The 15,072-nt window shown below is 55.6% G+C and overlaps 1 protein-coding gene across 2 annotated transcripts in view; it reads left to right on the top strand.

Annotated features, from left to right (window-relative positions):
• Positions 1–15,072, top strand: part of SLC12A5 (solute carrier family 12 member 5) — a 35,218-nt gene that overhangs the window by 2,541 nt on the left and 17,605 nt on the right. Inside the window, exons 1-6 of one of the 2 annotated variants that reach the window (XM_054573382.1) lie at positions 5,266–5,332; positions 10,907–11,001; positions 11,327–11,458; positions 11,841–11,987; positions 12,809–12,863; positions 13,353–13,483. In XM_054573382.1, coding sequence (XP_054429357.1) covers positions 5,281–5,332; positions 10,907–11,001; positions 11,327–11,458; positions 11,841–11,987; positions 12,809–12,863; positions 13,353–13,483 — 612 coding nt within the window. In that variant the 5' untranslated portion in view covers positions 5,266–5,280. Of the gene's footprint in view, positions 1–5,265; positions 5,333–10,906; positions 11,002–11,326; positions 11,459–11,840; positions 11,988–12,808; positions 12,864–13,352; positions 13,484–15,072 lie in introns of those variants that run through there. The other variant, XM_054573383.1, reaches the window with a different exon arrangement.

Below are 15,072 nucleotides of genomic sequence, written 5' to 3'. Positions count from 1 at the left end.
CTCAGCTTTCAGTTTTGGGCGTGCAAGTGGCTGTGCACACTGTATGTGAATTTGGAAAGCTGTGTGCTTGTGGCGGAGGCAGTGTGCGTATGTCTTTGTGTTTCTTCAGGGAGGAGCGTCCCACGATAGCTCTGATGACCTGTGGGGTGGTCAGTGAGTCAGTGCTTCTGTGTGTCACTCTATGCCAGTGTGCTGATGGGCATGTTGATGTGTGTATTTCTGTGCCTATCTGTGGGATGGGTACCTGTGCACTGAGTTTATCAGAAGTTCCATCTGGAGGATGATTTGGGTGACTTTTAACCTCTTAAGGTCCTGAAAACAGTCTCCAGTAGTTCCTCCTTGATAAGTCACTGCATGGGGAAGTGGACAAGTGTTCCCTGGGGAACCAAACATCTGATGGTATCTCTCCCACAGCTATTCTTGTATCTGGCCCCAGGGAGGCACTCTCCCCACCCAGGAGCACAGGGAGAGAGAGAGCAGCATGTTCAAGGTGGGGGAAGGCTTGGGGGAGGTTTTGCAAGTCACTTGTGTATGAGCATTGCCTTTCATTCTGGACCAAGGGAGTGGAGTTTGCCCCTGGGGATGCTTCCTGCTGCCAAGGGATCAGCTATAGGTGGGAACACAACTTACAGAGGTGAAAGAAGCAAGTCAGAGGCTGAGCCTTGAAGCTACCACTAAGCCTGTGCTGCAGCCCCCTTGACTCAGTTGCCTCATCTGTACCTGGGGAGATGGGTGGTACCTTGGCTGCGTAGAAGTGGACCTGATTGGTTGTTACAACTCTGTCCCTTTATACCACTCTCCGCTATGCCTCAGTTTCTCATGGAGGAAGGCAGGGCACTAGAAAGAGCCCAGGGCCAGGTTAAGACTAACAGGAGTTGGGATGTCCCCCTGGAGAGAGGGAGCCAACTTACGCTAGAGGGAATGGAGCAAGATCACAGTATAGCCCATCCATGCTCCACCTCGGGCTCTGTGCGTGGCTGTGGGCACATTGCTTCTCCTCTCTGGGCTTCAGTGGCCTCATCTATAGTATTAAAGGAGTTGACTAGGAAACTGTATGAGGGTCTTCCTAGCCTCAAAGAGGCTACGCTTCTTTGCTGATCTAGAGGGGTGAAGTTCTCTGCCTCCTCCTACCCAAACCTCAAGTTTAAGTCTGTCTGTCTGTAAATTGGGAAGAATGACACTGGGTTATTGGTGTAAAAGTCCGGTCTAGAGATCTCCAACATGTCCAAGGAGTTTTCCAGTCACTCCCTCCTCAAGCTAGGGCTCAGAACCTCACTGCCCAGTACCTCAGCCCAAGGTGAGCCCTGGGAATCTCCATGGCAACAAACTGGTTATGAACGGGGCTGCAGTTGCCATGGTGACAGGCCTTCTCTCCTTCTCTCTCTCCTCCTCCTCCTCTCCCCTCCCCTCTTCTCAATGAACCAGAGCAATCTGCAGGCCTCAGCTCTCCAGGTGGGGTGGGGGTGGGGGTGGGTGCAGCGAGAAGGGGGTCCGGATTGAGAAAGAGGGAAGATGGGCTGAATCTGTAGGGGAATAGGGGGCTGTTGGGGTGCCATTGTCATGGTGACAGGGCTGCAGCCTGTTAATTAAGCCCCTGGTTGCCACGGAGACGATGGTGGTTGACGTGCTCCGCGGCGAGCCCTGTGTGTGGGGTGTGCTGTGCGCTGGACTCGCTCATCAATTCACTGCGAGGATTTCGGGTGTGGAGGACGGGCGTGCAGGTGGGGAGGGAAGAGCAAAGAAGGAGGGAGTTCAAGGCCTTGGCTCCATGAGGTCAGAGCTGGGGGCGGGGAGGTTAGGTGGTGGGGTAAGGATATGGGGGGAAGGATGGATAGGGATTGAGTCACTAGGAGGAACGCTGCCTGCCTCCTATGGAAGGACCCAGTCAGGTGGCTCCGGCTTCCTCCGCACGGCCCCTCATTCTGCCTCAGTGAATGGAGCCCTGGGCTAGAGGTTGGGGAGCTGGATTCTAGTGACCAGTCTGCCACAAGTTCACCCCATGTAGAAAATTCGCACCTTTCCATCTCTAGACCAACTTTCCCACAAATGAGGAGGAATACAAGATAATTTATAAAAGTCACTTCCAGGTCCCAAATCCTGGTACTTAGGAGGCAGCTTCTCTGAAGTTTTTTTTTTCCTCTTTGAGAAGCATTAAGGTGGGAGGGCGGATCCGTTTTAGAGGCTCAGAGTTCAGAAATGGGACCCTGCTCAGCTCTGCATCTTGTGTTGCTTCCATGAAAGGGTTCCCCTCTCCCTAGAGCCTTCCTAAGGGCTCTGGGTGGGGATGGGGTGCTGAGCTGGCAGCCATGCCCCTGGGGCTCAGAGCTGGGGAACACCTTGCTGGTGGCTCTACTGGCCAAGGCCAAACTGGCAGTACCTGAGGTGGCTGCAGTGTGTTTTCTCAAAGCCTCACTGCAGAGCATTGGCCTGAGGCCTGAATAGGGACCAGACTCCTTGAAGTGTAGGGGGTGTGAATTGCTGGGCTGGGGTCTGCCTTGGGGCTGTGACCTGTCTTGGCCTGGGCTCCTTAGGAAGGGCTCCATGGCATTAGTCTGAGATAAATCGAGAAGGCACTAAGAGGAGGAAGTCCCATAGATTATGCAGCCTCGCCCTTTCGTTTTAAAGATGGAGGTACTGAATCCCTGAGAGAGGACTTCAGTCTTGCCTGGGACACGCAGAGTTTTGGGGAAGACGATGGGATGGCAGCATTAGCCGCTGAGTTCCAGAAGCCTCAGGAGTTAGGAGCGCTGGTGAGGGGGACAGATGGGGTACCCAGGGGAAGAGGGGTCCTCCTGCCCACACCCCCACAGGGTCTCGGTTTCCCCCATGGATGCGCTCAGCCCCTGAGCAGCCAGGGTTCTGGGCCACAGAGGAAGGGAAATACTCCCAGGAAAACATCCCAGACCTGGGACTGCTGAAAAAAAAAAACCCAAAACCAAAACAAAAACCAACGAAAAACATCTCAGCATTTATTTCACAGCACATCCCAGGCAAGCATGCTGCCTCTTTTACTATGTTACCTGGCTCTGCAGAGTAGTGGAAAACCACAGTGCGGCTGCTGCTGGTGGGGTGTGGAGTGGAGTGTATAGAAGTTCTTGAATGCTGGCCTGCCCACCTGCTTTCCTTTTAACCCCTGTCACCAATCCAAACTTACTTCATTTAAAAAAACAAAAACCAAAAATTCTTCCCCTTCTGGGAAAATCAAGACCAATTTTCACACCTGTCTGAATAGCTGGCTCTTCACCCTCGAGTCTGCTCAGCGTCCACAGGACCCACTGGCAGTGATGCATGGTTTGCGGATCCCTCAGAGGCCCCTTTCAGTCTGTTGCCAAAGGCTGTGGTTGCCGCAATCTGATGCCACTAACAAACGGGTACAGGGGAATCTGAGCCGCAGGTCCTGTCCATGGTTCTGAAAAGTCACATTCTAGACAGGGTCTCTAGTCAAATAGATGGCTTTTTAGGACCCCTGAAGGTCTTCTGGGCCCACCCGCCTCCACTTGCAAGTGAAGGGGCCACTCCAGGCTCGTAACTCTGGAACCCAAGCACAAGAAAAGGCAGAAAGCTCTTTTTAGACCCAGTCCCTGTTCCTTTTTTAGTGGCCAAAAATCAGCGGTCCTTTCTATTGGAGGCAGGGCCAGTTTAAAATGAGAGCATGTCAAGGAGCAGAGTCCTAAACTGGAATGAAGCAACTGGATCCTGGACCAGGTTCTACCATTCACTGGTACTGTGTCCACAAACAGTCATTTATTTCTCCCCTCAGACTTTAACCTTCTCATCTGTAAAATGAAGACTGTGCATTAGATAAGATGCTTGATGCTGTCCTTTCCAGCCCTGGAACTCTTCTGAAACTTAGAGGGTTCGTGCTGGGGGGCTAGCTAGGGGGAGTCTGAAAGTCCTTTCCCCTTAACCTGTTCTCACCCTTTGATGTTTGATGAGTCTCTTCTGGAGACTCAAAGGGTCCGAACCTCTGAGGCTGCTTTCTGAGACGTCTCCACCTCGGGCTCCAGCCTAGATCTAGGGGTGCAGAGGGGTCCCAGAGTAATCCAGATTCTGGGGAACCTGTGTCAGGGGAGGGAGAGGAACACAGACAGCATGTCAGCTCTGGAATCCTCCGAAAGCAATCCTGGATTAGGAGATTAAACACTCCTGCCCCAGGAGAAAAATCTGGTCCCAAACGGACAGGCGGCCTCATTCCCCCCTCCCCCACCCTGTGCCTGGCTTGCCTCTGCCTGGCCTGTCTTCCCTAGAGCCCGCACTGTCCCTGGTGGGGAGTCACCGCTCCCTGGAACCTCGCTGCCGCTTTCTCTCCTCTTCACCGTGTCTCCTTCCCAGGGTCACTCTGCAGACGGAGGGTCCCTGTCTGTGGACTCCAGGGACTTCCCTTGGGGGCGACATGCTAGGACTCCTGTCAATCTATGCACAATGAGAGGGTTCATTGCGACTCCTCGCGCTCCACTCCTCCAATGTTAAGATTGGATGAGCCTGATAGTTCAGCCCAGTGACCCTGAACCACTCCCCGTCCCCCAAGGCCATGGGGCCGGCACAGAGCTTCGCTTAAGGGCTCCGGCCTCTCCACACCCCCAGCGCCAACCTCTTGAACAGCGATGTGGGAGAGGGTCTGGTTCTCCATCCCTCTTCAGAGCTGGCCTCCCCTGCTTTGCAGACAGCTCTCCATGGGCCCATATTCCATGGCGCCCCACCCTCGCCGTCTCAGCTTCCCCCCAGGGGTCACCCAGACCCCCAGCCAGGCAGCCACTGCGGGGCCGACTCCCCGCGGCCGCGACCTAGTTCCCTGCCGTTATTTTTAGGGCGCGGGATGGCACCTGCCCACGTGCCGGCCCCGCCTGCGCCGGAGAGTGGGGGGCGGGCGGAGCTGTGTCTGCTCAAAGGAGGCGAGGCCCCTGTCCCCTGCAGCATCCCCTCTATCCCACTGGTGCAAACCCTCAGTTTTCGCGCGAGGGGGCCTCCGGGCGAGCTCTGCCCGCCCCTCGTCTTCTCTGCTTCCTCCCCCAGCGCTCCCCCCCCCCCAACCCCGCCAGTGGCTCACGCCTCCTGCATACGGGATGAGGTGAGCAGCGCCGCCGCTGAGAGGGGGCGCGCGCGGGTGTGAGCGTGTGTCCGTGTGCGAGTGTGTGTGCGCCGGGCGGGCGGGCACTGCAGCTTCTTCCTCTGTGGAGCGGAGGGCGAGAGAGAGCTAGCGAGCGAGAGAGCGGAGAAGGCGGGCAGAGGGGCGCGGGCGAGGCGGCGCAGCCATCCCCGGCCCGGCGCGGCGCCGCCACCATGCTAAACAACCTGACTGACTGCGAGGACGGCGATGGGGGAGCCAACCCCGGTAAGCGGAGGTCCGGGGGCGGCGAGGGAGGGGGCGGCGAGGAGAGGAGGCAGCGCTGGGGCGAGAGGCAGAGCAGGGGCCGCCTCCTTCAGAGAAGAGGCTGGGAAAGACCGGGGAGGTGGGCGCCCGTGGCGGCCTGGAGCCTCGCTCCATTGGAATGCGCCAGGCGCTGTCCGAGGTTCTGGAATGCGCCGCGCCCGGCCAGGGCTGGGGGCCGAGGGGTGGCCACGGCCCACTGCCCGGGGAGCGGACGTGGGCTCACCGAGCGGGGGAGGCTGTGGGAAGGGTATGGAGGAGCTAGAATGGGCTGACGTGGAGCTCGACGGGCGGAAGGAGAGCTCCTTTCCCGGATAAGGGACCCCGGTGTCCTGGCGCAGAGTGTCGACTGGTGGCTCGGGGGTGGGGGGGCGCACTCTGCTGCAGTCCCTCGCTCTGAGACTTCCAGCTGAAAGGTGGGGGGAAGGTACCTGTGAGGGGTTGGAGCCGTATGACAGCCCCGTCCGGGCTGCGGTGTCTCCGTAAGAGGACACTTGGTGCAATCCGGGCCCCCTCCCCCAAAGCTGCCTGAGGTCCGACCTCAGAATGAAGCGCACCTCCCCCGGAGGTTTTCAGCTCTACTTTGCGGAATCTGCCTCTCTCGCGCGCGTCTCCGTGGGTTCCTATTCAGGACGGGAAGCAAAATCAACCTCCTTTCTTCCCTCTTTCCCTTCCTCTCAGTACCCTGGGGTGGCAGTGAGGTTTCCAGGGCGGGGCAGGGGGGAGTCTTTCTAGTCAGTTCTGCTGGCTTCCTCAGTGAGGCCTCAGGAATGGGGTTCCAGCTACCGAATCCCCGGCGCCGCGGCGCGGGCACTGCGGACGCGCTGCGGTGGGTGCGGAGACTCGCTAGGAGCCGATGGGCTTGGAACAAGTCCTTTCGTTGCTCCGGCTCTTCCCCGCCTTCCTCCGCGGTTTCCCTGCTCCGAGGTCTTAGGGGCCAGCCACCCCCTCGGGCTCCTAGGCCCCCCGCCGCCCCCCAGCGGTCTCAGCCATCCATCACGGCTGTCAGCCACCCCCACCCCCCCCACCCTCCAGCGGCGCTGCGTCCCTTGCGCACTAGCGCGCCTCCCGCTCCGGCTGTCTGCGCTCAGCGCCTTCAAACGCTCCCTTGGGCATTGCTTGACCCTCTGGGCCGAGACTCTTGCAGACCTCCCCAGGGGATGGCCGAAAGGTCCCAAGGGCTGAAAGAGCGAGTCTTCCAGGGACTGGAAGTCTTGACTCCAAGTCCTCCGTATCCTGTATCCTCAGTCGCAGTCAGAGCCAAGTGGCCCTTTGGGAAGGCTGGGGACGCCAGGGTTCCTGGTCCTTTGTCTGAGAACCACTCTTCCTCCCTGGGTCTGAGTGGTACACAGGGGTCCTAACTACTGGCTGGCCAGCTCGTCTATCTATCCAGTGACACTGGGGCTGCCTCCCCCAGAAGACGCCCCCCTCCCCAGCAGGCTTAGGCTGTTGGGGGAGGGGTTTGGTTAAGCAGAGCCTGCGGCAGCACCAGGCATCCCAACGCGGTTCCCAGGGAACGAAGGGGGTCATTTCCATCTGAGACCTCCTTCAGATGTCTCTACTCTGAGGACAGTGGCTCAGCCTGACAAGGGGTAAGGTCCTATCCCCAAGGCTGGTGCCTCACTCGGCCTTGGGGTTTCCACGGCTTCTCAGGAGGCCTAGAAAAGAGATGCCTATGTGTGCGGAGAAGAAATCGAACTAGGAACCCCCTTCAGTTCTACACCCTCCCCATTAGTTTTCAGACTCTGGATGTAGCAGGTCATTCTGGAGACCTTCTGTCTCTCTATAGTGTCCAGAACCTGGAACTGGAATGGTGCGAACCTGGGTCAGGCGTTTTGGGTCCCAGAGAGAGAAGGCCGCCCAGGGGCAACTGGAGATGTTGGTCCGGGGGCTTTAAGGATCTGCTGGGCTTGAGGGAAGAGGGGCCATCAGACGAGAGCCGCTGGCATCTCTGATCTTAAGTTCTTGGGGACGTGGGTGGGGGAAACCTGGGCGCTGACCTCGGGGAGGTGGGAATGGCCAGAGTAATAGGGCTCTTCCCCGAACTAAAGAAGAACACAAGGATATCCTCTCTGGCCTCCAGGTCTCCTTCCTCCTTGGGGTCTGGTGCCCTCCCCCACTACCCCAGTTTGGCTTGGGGATTCCCCCAGACCTGGCCACAGGCCTGGCCCCAGGGCCCCCTGGGAGGAGGCTCCTTAGCCCGCGCCGCTCGTCTGTTTCCTCCCCGGGAGCTCTGGCCGCGGCAGCTTAATTGAAAGCCGATTCGGGCTGAGAGCTCCCAGGGGGCGGGGGCGGGGGCGGAGAGGGCTCAGCCTCAGTCTGGCCCTGCCTCTCCCGCGCGCGCGCCGCTCGGCGCTCCCCCACCGTCTTGACTCTTGGCTCTGGGGAATCAGGGCGAGTTCCCCCTTCCTGGTCCTGCCGCTTTGAGAACTCGCGAAGCTCACTCGTCCCCCGCCTCTCCCAACCAGTGCGCCTAGCGTTCCAGGGAGAGGACGAAATCGGCCCTGGCAGACGAGCCCGGTAGCCTGGTGTCCCGTCCCGTCGGCGCGTGGAAAGGCAGGGCCCAGAACGGGCCTACCAAGCCGCCCCCTCCCCTGCCCTCCTCTCCTGGCCGCGATCCTGCCTGGAGTCTCGCTCCGCGCTGCGCGCCGCGTTACATAAGCGGTTGCGGGCGCGTGGCCCGCCCTGCGCTGCGCTCTCGGCCCGCGTGGTCGCCTTGGAAACCGGTACGAGGCTACCTAGTTGCGGAGTCTCCAACCAGGACGCCCCCTTTCTGTCCCGCACGCACCCTGGGTCCCCACGAAGCAGGAGGGGTTGGGGACGGGGCGTGGAGGGCTAAGAAGAGGGGACTCTGCTGTCGGATTGTCCTGGCCCGGGGAGCAGACGCTGCGGGGAGAGGAGCCCAGTCCCGCAGGAGACAGGGCCCCTGAATCTTGTGGCTGAGGAAGGGCGTGGAATGAGGAGCCGGGGCTGGGTGGGGCGGCACCTATATTAATGATAATCGTGTTGTAATCACAGCAGCAGTACCGTCACTGTGTGCCAGGCATACACGATAGGCATTATTTCACTTAATCCCAACAGTTCTCTCAGGTAAGCACGTTATTATCCCTTTGCAAAGGAGGAAACTGAGGCTTAGAGTTTAAGTGTCTTGGCCAACGTGTCAACACAGTCCTCGAACTAGGGCTGAAAGCTAAATTTTGACTCCAGCCTTTTTTTTTTTTAACCACTAAAAATTTGTTCTGATCTCATCCCTCCTCAACCCCTCTAGTTCCTCTCATAGTGAGGTGAGAACAGGAGGCATCTTGTCAGCATTTTAAAAGGAGGAGGAACACATGACCACTTCTGTTTCTCCTGTTCTCTGGCCCCAGGCAGCTCTTCTGAGACCCCGGGGTCAGGAAGGGAGCCTGGGGAAATTGACTTCCCAAGACTTCTTCCCGAGCATCAGGCTCCCCCCTGGGAGGACGGGTCTGCTATCCCCCGGAACCCACAGATGCGAGAGAAGAAAGAGCGGGTGGTGGCTCCCCTGTCTGGGACCAGCAGTACCTGGCATGATGGCTGAGGTGGAGGATGTGGCAGGAGACAGTGGGTGGTGGGTTTCCTTTGAGCAGGTGAGTCATCGTGTCTTCTCCCTTTTATTTGAGTCAGGATGAGATTGGCTTTATAACAGGCAGTTCTCTGGGGATGGACCGTGGCTAGGAGACTAAGGAAAGTTTCCAGGAAGTAGGAAAGACAGGAGGGGGAGGAATTTTTTGCGGGGGGGGAGGAGAGAGCGAGCGAGCATTCAGGAGATGAAGGGACAGGTAATTCAGAATAGTAGGGCCTCAGATTCACTTGGACTTTGATCATTGGGGAGTTTCTGCAGGGTCCAGAGACGTACCTACTACTCCTGGGATTTAGCCCTAACATGCAGGAAAGGGGATAGCTGGAACTAAGGGAATGTGTCTATGGGCTCCCTTAAATCTCTCAAAAAGACCCTCTCCTTGATGCTGAAGAGACTTCTTCCTTGGGTGATCTCACCCAGGTACATGGCTTCACACTACACGCTTGTTTTCTTAAATGGGTTACCCCCATCTCTTCCTCCTGCCCAGACTCTTTCCTGGGTCTCAGGCTGATGAATATGTCCAAGCGGCTTCTAGACAAACTCAGTTGAGTGTCCTATGGTGCCTCACTCCGAAACAAAGTTCTTCCCCACTTCCCACCCCCAATCTCCCTCTTTCTCATTTATTAAATAACACCATGAGCGACCCATTTATCCATACTAGAAGCCCCAGGCATTATTCTAGATTCCTCCTTTCTCCATCCCCAAACATCTGGCATAGAGATCTGTGCCAATAATTCTGGAGTCCGTCCATTGTCCCGCAGGGCTCAGGTCTGGGCCATCAGCTCGTGCCTGGATTACTGAAAGTCCCTAACTAGCATCTGTATTCTTTATCTGCAGGCCAGAGTGATTATTCTAAAACACAGGTCTGTTCATGGCACTGCTCTGCCTGAAACTTCAATGACTTCCCATTGTCCTCTGGATGGGAAGACTTTGGATCAGGCCCAAAGTCTTTAACAGGGATTGCCAACTGTGAGGGGACCCCACCCACATCTACTGTTCCAGGCTCACCTTTTCACAGGCCTCGTCCCATCCTTCAGGTCCACCCACCCCTGGGCTCCTTCCTTAGGCTCCAGCCGGATCAAACTCCCAGCTCCTCTAGCCCACTCTCCTCATTCTCACCTCTGGGCCATCGAACACACTGCTCTGCCATTCTGTCTACCTGGAACAGCCTCCCACCTCCCTCACAGTCTAGCTCTTACTCATCCTTCAGGTCTCAGCAGACACGTCACTTCCTCTGGGAAGCCTTCCCTGACCTCCCGGGCTGCGCTGAATGCCTCTCCTGTGTTCCTACGGTCCCTTATTAATCTTCTATCACAGAACTTACCACTCTGGGTTGTAAGTTCCTGGTTACTGCTTCATCTCCCTTGCCCTTGGGTTCCCTGAGGGCAGGGATGGTGTCTTATGTTGCTGTTTACTCTCCCTCCATCTCTGTGCTGACACTGGCACATGGCAGACATCCAGCAAATACATGTTGATTGAAGATGAATGAGGAGCATAGGAGATGCCGAAGGGGGCATGTTCTAAGAGATGGAGTATCCTTTAGGCCTCAGGCTGCAGTGTTCTCTGCCTCCTCCCCCACACCCCCACCCCATCCCTCAGGAAAGAGCAAGCTTCCATTCCAAAACACCAGGATGGGCCCAGCTATGGTCAAGGAGGGCATCCTGGAAAGTCTAGGGTGCCCTGATGAATGAAATAGGACTCCCAAGAGTGAGGAAGCACCCAAATGTTTATTAAATACTCAGTGCATGCCAAAGAGTACACTGGGCTCTTTGTATACATGCTGTCAACTAAAATTCTGCAAGGGAGGTAACATTAGCTCCATGTTGTCAATGTGCATCCTGGGGGCCAGAGAGTTAAGTGGCCACCCTGCTGCACCGGCCCGGGCAGGCGGATGACAACCTGTTGGTGCCAGAACCCGGACTCCTCTGCCTTTTCAGGTGATGGCAACCCCAAGGAGAGCAGTCCCTTCATCAACAGCACTGACACAGAGAAGGGAAAGGAATACGATGGCAAGAACATGGCCCTGTTTGAGGTGGGTTGCCAGGGGTGTTGGGCCCCCACCCACAGTCCGTCTCCGCCCTCACCAGGCCCTGCCTCCTCTCCATCTCTCAGTCAGGTCCACCTTCTTTCCTGAGCCTTCTCCGTCTCCTTCTCCTTCCCTCTACTCAGCCACGCTCTCTTCCCATGCTACCACCCTCTTTCCCTGTTCTCTTGTCTATTCCCCCTCCTCCCTCATCTTATCCCCACCTCAATTGTTTGCCTTTTTTGTCCCCGTATCTCTCTGCCTCTTACCACCTAGCTCAGCCCCGCCCGCCCACAGGCCCCAGTGTCCTGACACTGCTACCCTCCCTCCACAGGAGGAGATGGACACCAGCCCCATGGTGTCCTCCCTGCTCAGTGGTCTGGCCAACTACACCAACCTGCCTCAGGGAAGCAGGGAGCACGAAGAGGCAGAAAACAACGAGGGGGGAAGAAAGAAGCCGGTGCAGGTGAGGGCCTCGGCGGAGAAGGGATGAGGAAGGAAGGCTGGAGGGAAAGGAGAAAAGATTGGGGAGGGAAAGTAGATTCTGATGAAAGGATGGAGGATGGAGGCAGAGGCATAGAAGCTGGGGGCAGAGGGTGCAGAAGGGATGGGAGATGAGGGATGGAGATGGGCAGGAGGACGGAGGGGTTGGTTTGCAGGACGGGAGAGGCGGGTGCAAGGCTGGGAGATGGGAGGGGAGTCGGGGGATAAGAATCAGAGGGAAGAGGGATGACGGGATGGGGATGGAGAGAATAAGAAAGCGGGGGATGAAGGAATAGGTGAGGAGTGGGCCTGGGGGCTTCGCAGTGATCAGGGGCTGCAGAAACTGACACTGGCCTCCCTGGCAGGCCCCACGCATGGGCACCTTCATGGGCGTGTACCTACCATGCCTGCAGAACATCTTCGGCGTCATCCTCTTCCTGCGGCTCACTTGGGTGGTGGGCATCGCGGGCATCATGGAGGCCTTCTGTATGGTGTTCATCTGCTGCTCCTGTGTGAGTGGCACCCTCCCCTCTCCCACCCTCCGACAGCCGGGCTGAGCAGGGCCCTGGGGGAGGGCGGGGGAGGGGAAGCATGAGACCTGAGCTTTTTATAGGAACCACTGCGTATGATCTTTGAGAGTAAATTAAGTCTGACTGGCCCTTCCTGCCTCTCACAGGCTGGTCCCTGATGGCTAGTAACCAGTTTTCACCTGGATGTGTGTGTATGTGTATATGCGTGTAATTACACAAGTAATGCAGACTTACCGACGAAGAAGATAGGTGCACAGAAAGAAATAGAATTGACCCATAATCCCACAGTACTTAACATTCTTGTAGGTCCAGACTCACAAAAAAGGGGATTATGTGTCACAAATGGCTTTGTAACAGAATTCTTCCTATTCTCTCTAAAATGTCAAATATTCACTAGACCCCTACTTACCATCTCAGTTCCTTTTCTTGCCACGTGACCCTGAGCCACCTCTGCATGTGAGGTAGCTAGTGCTGAAGCTGGTACCCTATTCTGTAGATGAAGAAACTGAGGCCTAGAGAGCGAAGTGACTTGTTTCAGGCCAGACAGCTGGTCAGAGGCCAGGCTGGGATTTCCAGAGCTCTCTGATGCTGTAGCTTGTGCTAGGTCCATTGAATGGTGAATAAGAGCTTTTCTTGACAAGAAGGACTTGGCAGCAGTAGAAGCTGGAACAGGACCAGGGAGAAGCTCAGTGGAAGAGGACTTGTGGGTTTGGCGGGTATTTATGGGCCATAAGGCTTGGCCCCCACCCAGGCCGCTATGGCCCCCACTCCAGCCGCCACTCTGATGACTTCTGTCCTCACAGACGATGCTCACGGCCATCTCCATGAGTGCAATTGCAACCAACGGTGTTGTACCTGGTATGTGACGGGGGCTTCTTGGAGCGAATGGGGCCTGAATGGTTGGCGGGGGTGGGCCTGGATCGTTGGAAAGAGGGATAGTGCCTCGGGCTTTGGGGGCCGTTGGGACCTGAGAGAGGCTGTATAGCAGAACTGGAGACTGAGCTATGATGTTTCTGGGGGCAGTTCTATTAAACGGCCCCCAGAAGGAGGCAGTTGATGGTGCTGGACAGGGCAATACAAGCTCTCCCTTTGCCCGAGACCGTGCTCTTATCACCCTATTTTCTGAGCCGTGACCTCTTTAGAGGGGTGATTAGCAGCATGGTAATTAGTGCTGCCAAATGCACTCGGAGTGGCTAGCTGGGTCCCCCGCCAGTCCTGGGGCTGCAGCCTGTAAGGCCCCTGAGGCCCTGAGCAGTCCCCTCTCGCCTCTGTCCCCGATCCTCCCTCACCCCCAACAGCAGCCCAGTGCCCCTTGAACCTCTCGCTGATACTAGGTTCTTTCTGCAGCTGGCGGCTCCTACTACATGATTTCCAGGTCCCTGGGCCCAGAGTTTGGGGGCGCCGTGGGCCTCTGCTTCTACCTGGGCACGACCTTTGCTGGGGCCATGTACATCCTGGGCACCATCGAAATCCTGCTGGTGAGAGGGGCCGAGGAGGAGGCGTGGGGCCCCAGGCTGTCAGTCAGTTAACCAGGGCTCCCTGGACACCTCCTATAGGCCACTCAGTGAGCCAAAGGGAAATCAGCCGTGGTTCTGTCTTTAGAGTTCACTGCCTAGTTGGGGAGACGAGATGCAATAATTATGTAACACAAACAGCTGCCGATTATCGGGCACCCACTGTGCTCTCAGCAGAGTTCCAAGTGCCTCACAGTCATTATCTCGAATCCTCATGAAGTTTAAGTATTATTATGCCCATTTTACAAATGAGAAGCTCAGAGAGAGAAATGACTTGCTCAAGGTCACTCAGCTACCAAGTGGCAGAGGTGGGTTGATAAGCGTAAAAACATGGGCCCTGGCTGGTGTGGCTCAGTGGATTGAGTGCCGGCCTGCGAACCAAAGGGTGAGCCAGTTCGATTCCCAGTCAGGGCACATGCCTGGGGTGCGGGCCAGGTCTCCAATGGAGGGCACACAAGAGGCGACTGCACATTAATGTTTCTCTCCCTCTCTTTCTCCTTCTCTTCCTGTCTCTCTAAAAATAAAAATAAAAAAGAGTAAAAGCATGGTGGGAATAATAGCCGTCTCACATGATAGCAACCATTTTGTGGCTGCCAACCATGTGCCAGGGACTGTATAAGTCCTCTGTGGATGCTCATTGCAGAGGGCTGATCCTAGCGGATTGCAGATGGGAAGAAGGCTATGAGGGAGCCAAGTAAAGAGATCTGTCAGGAGTAGAGATGATAAGTCAGGTCGCTGGGCATTGTCTGAAGGACAGTGCTGCTGACTTTGGTCTCCGTTCTTGCTGCACCTCCAGGAGGAGGTGGGAGCGGAAGAGGGTTTCTTGTAATATAGAGAGTGGGGCTGACACTTCCCAAGCCCCTACTTTATCCAGGCCCTAGAGCCTGCAGTGTATCATTTTATTTTATGCTTGACTCTCCCATGAGTTAGAAGATACCCCATTTTACAGAAGCAGAAAGCAAGGCTCAGTTAATTTAAGGAACAGATACAAATGTGTGGAAGAGGTGTGAACGGATGTCTTTCTGACCTCAAACCCATTGCTTGTCCACTCTACCACGCTGCTTTGGAGAGTGAGGACTAAAAGATGTCGCAGCTTCTGGTTTGGGGGCAGAATGGAGAAATTCAATGGATGAGGAATAAAAGACCCAAGGAGCCACATTATATGAGAATAATAACAGACATTTATAACTTTTAGAGAGCTAAAGCATTTAAAAATTATTATAAAAGCAATTCTGCCTCTTGCATAAAATTGGAAAAATATCAGAGTGTAAATAACAACCGCTCAAAGAAAATCATTTGGATGTATTTCCTTCTAGTTTTTTCTATGTGATATTGTATTCTGTCCTTGTAAAATATAACTGTACAGACTTCCCTAAATAACTCAAAATTCTTTGTAAATATAATTTATAAATGAAAATAACATATAAGAATATAAACATGTTAATATTTAGTAGAGAAATTACATAAAAAATACAAATGTGCACAAAAAGATTTTTTTTCCAAATCCAAAGACTCTCCACATTTTCACCATTCAGGAAAAAACACTGTTAATA

This window comes from Pteronotus mesoamericanus, unplaced genomic scaffold (assembly GCF_021234165.1).
Source record: "Pteronotus mesoamericanus isolate MK-2021 breed Mesoamerican mustached bat unplaced genomic scaffold, CSHL_Meso_final contig_25, whole genome shotgun sequence".
Classification (NCBI taxonomy): Eukaryota; Metazoa; Chordata; class Mammalia; order Chiroptera; family Mormoopidae; genus Pteronotus; species Pteronotus mesoamericanus.
Note: the sequence above shows the minus strand (reverse complement) of the source record. Positions and strands in the feature narration are given on the sequence as shown.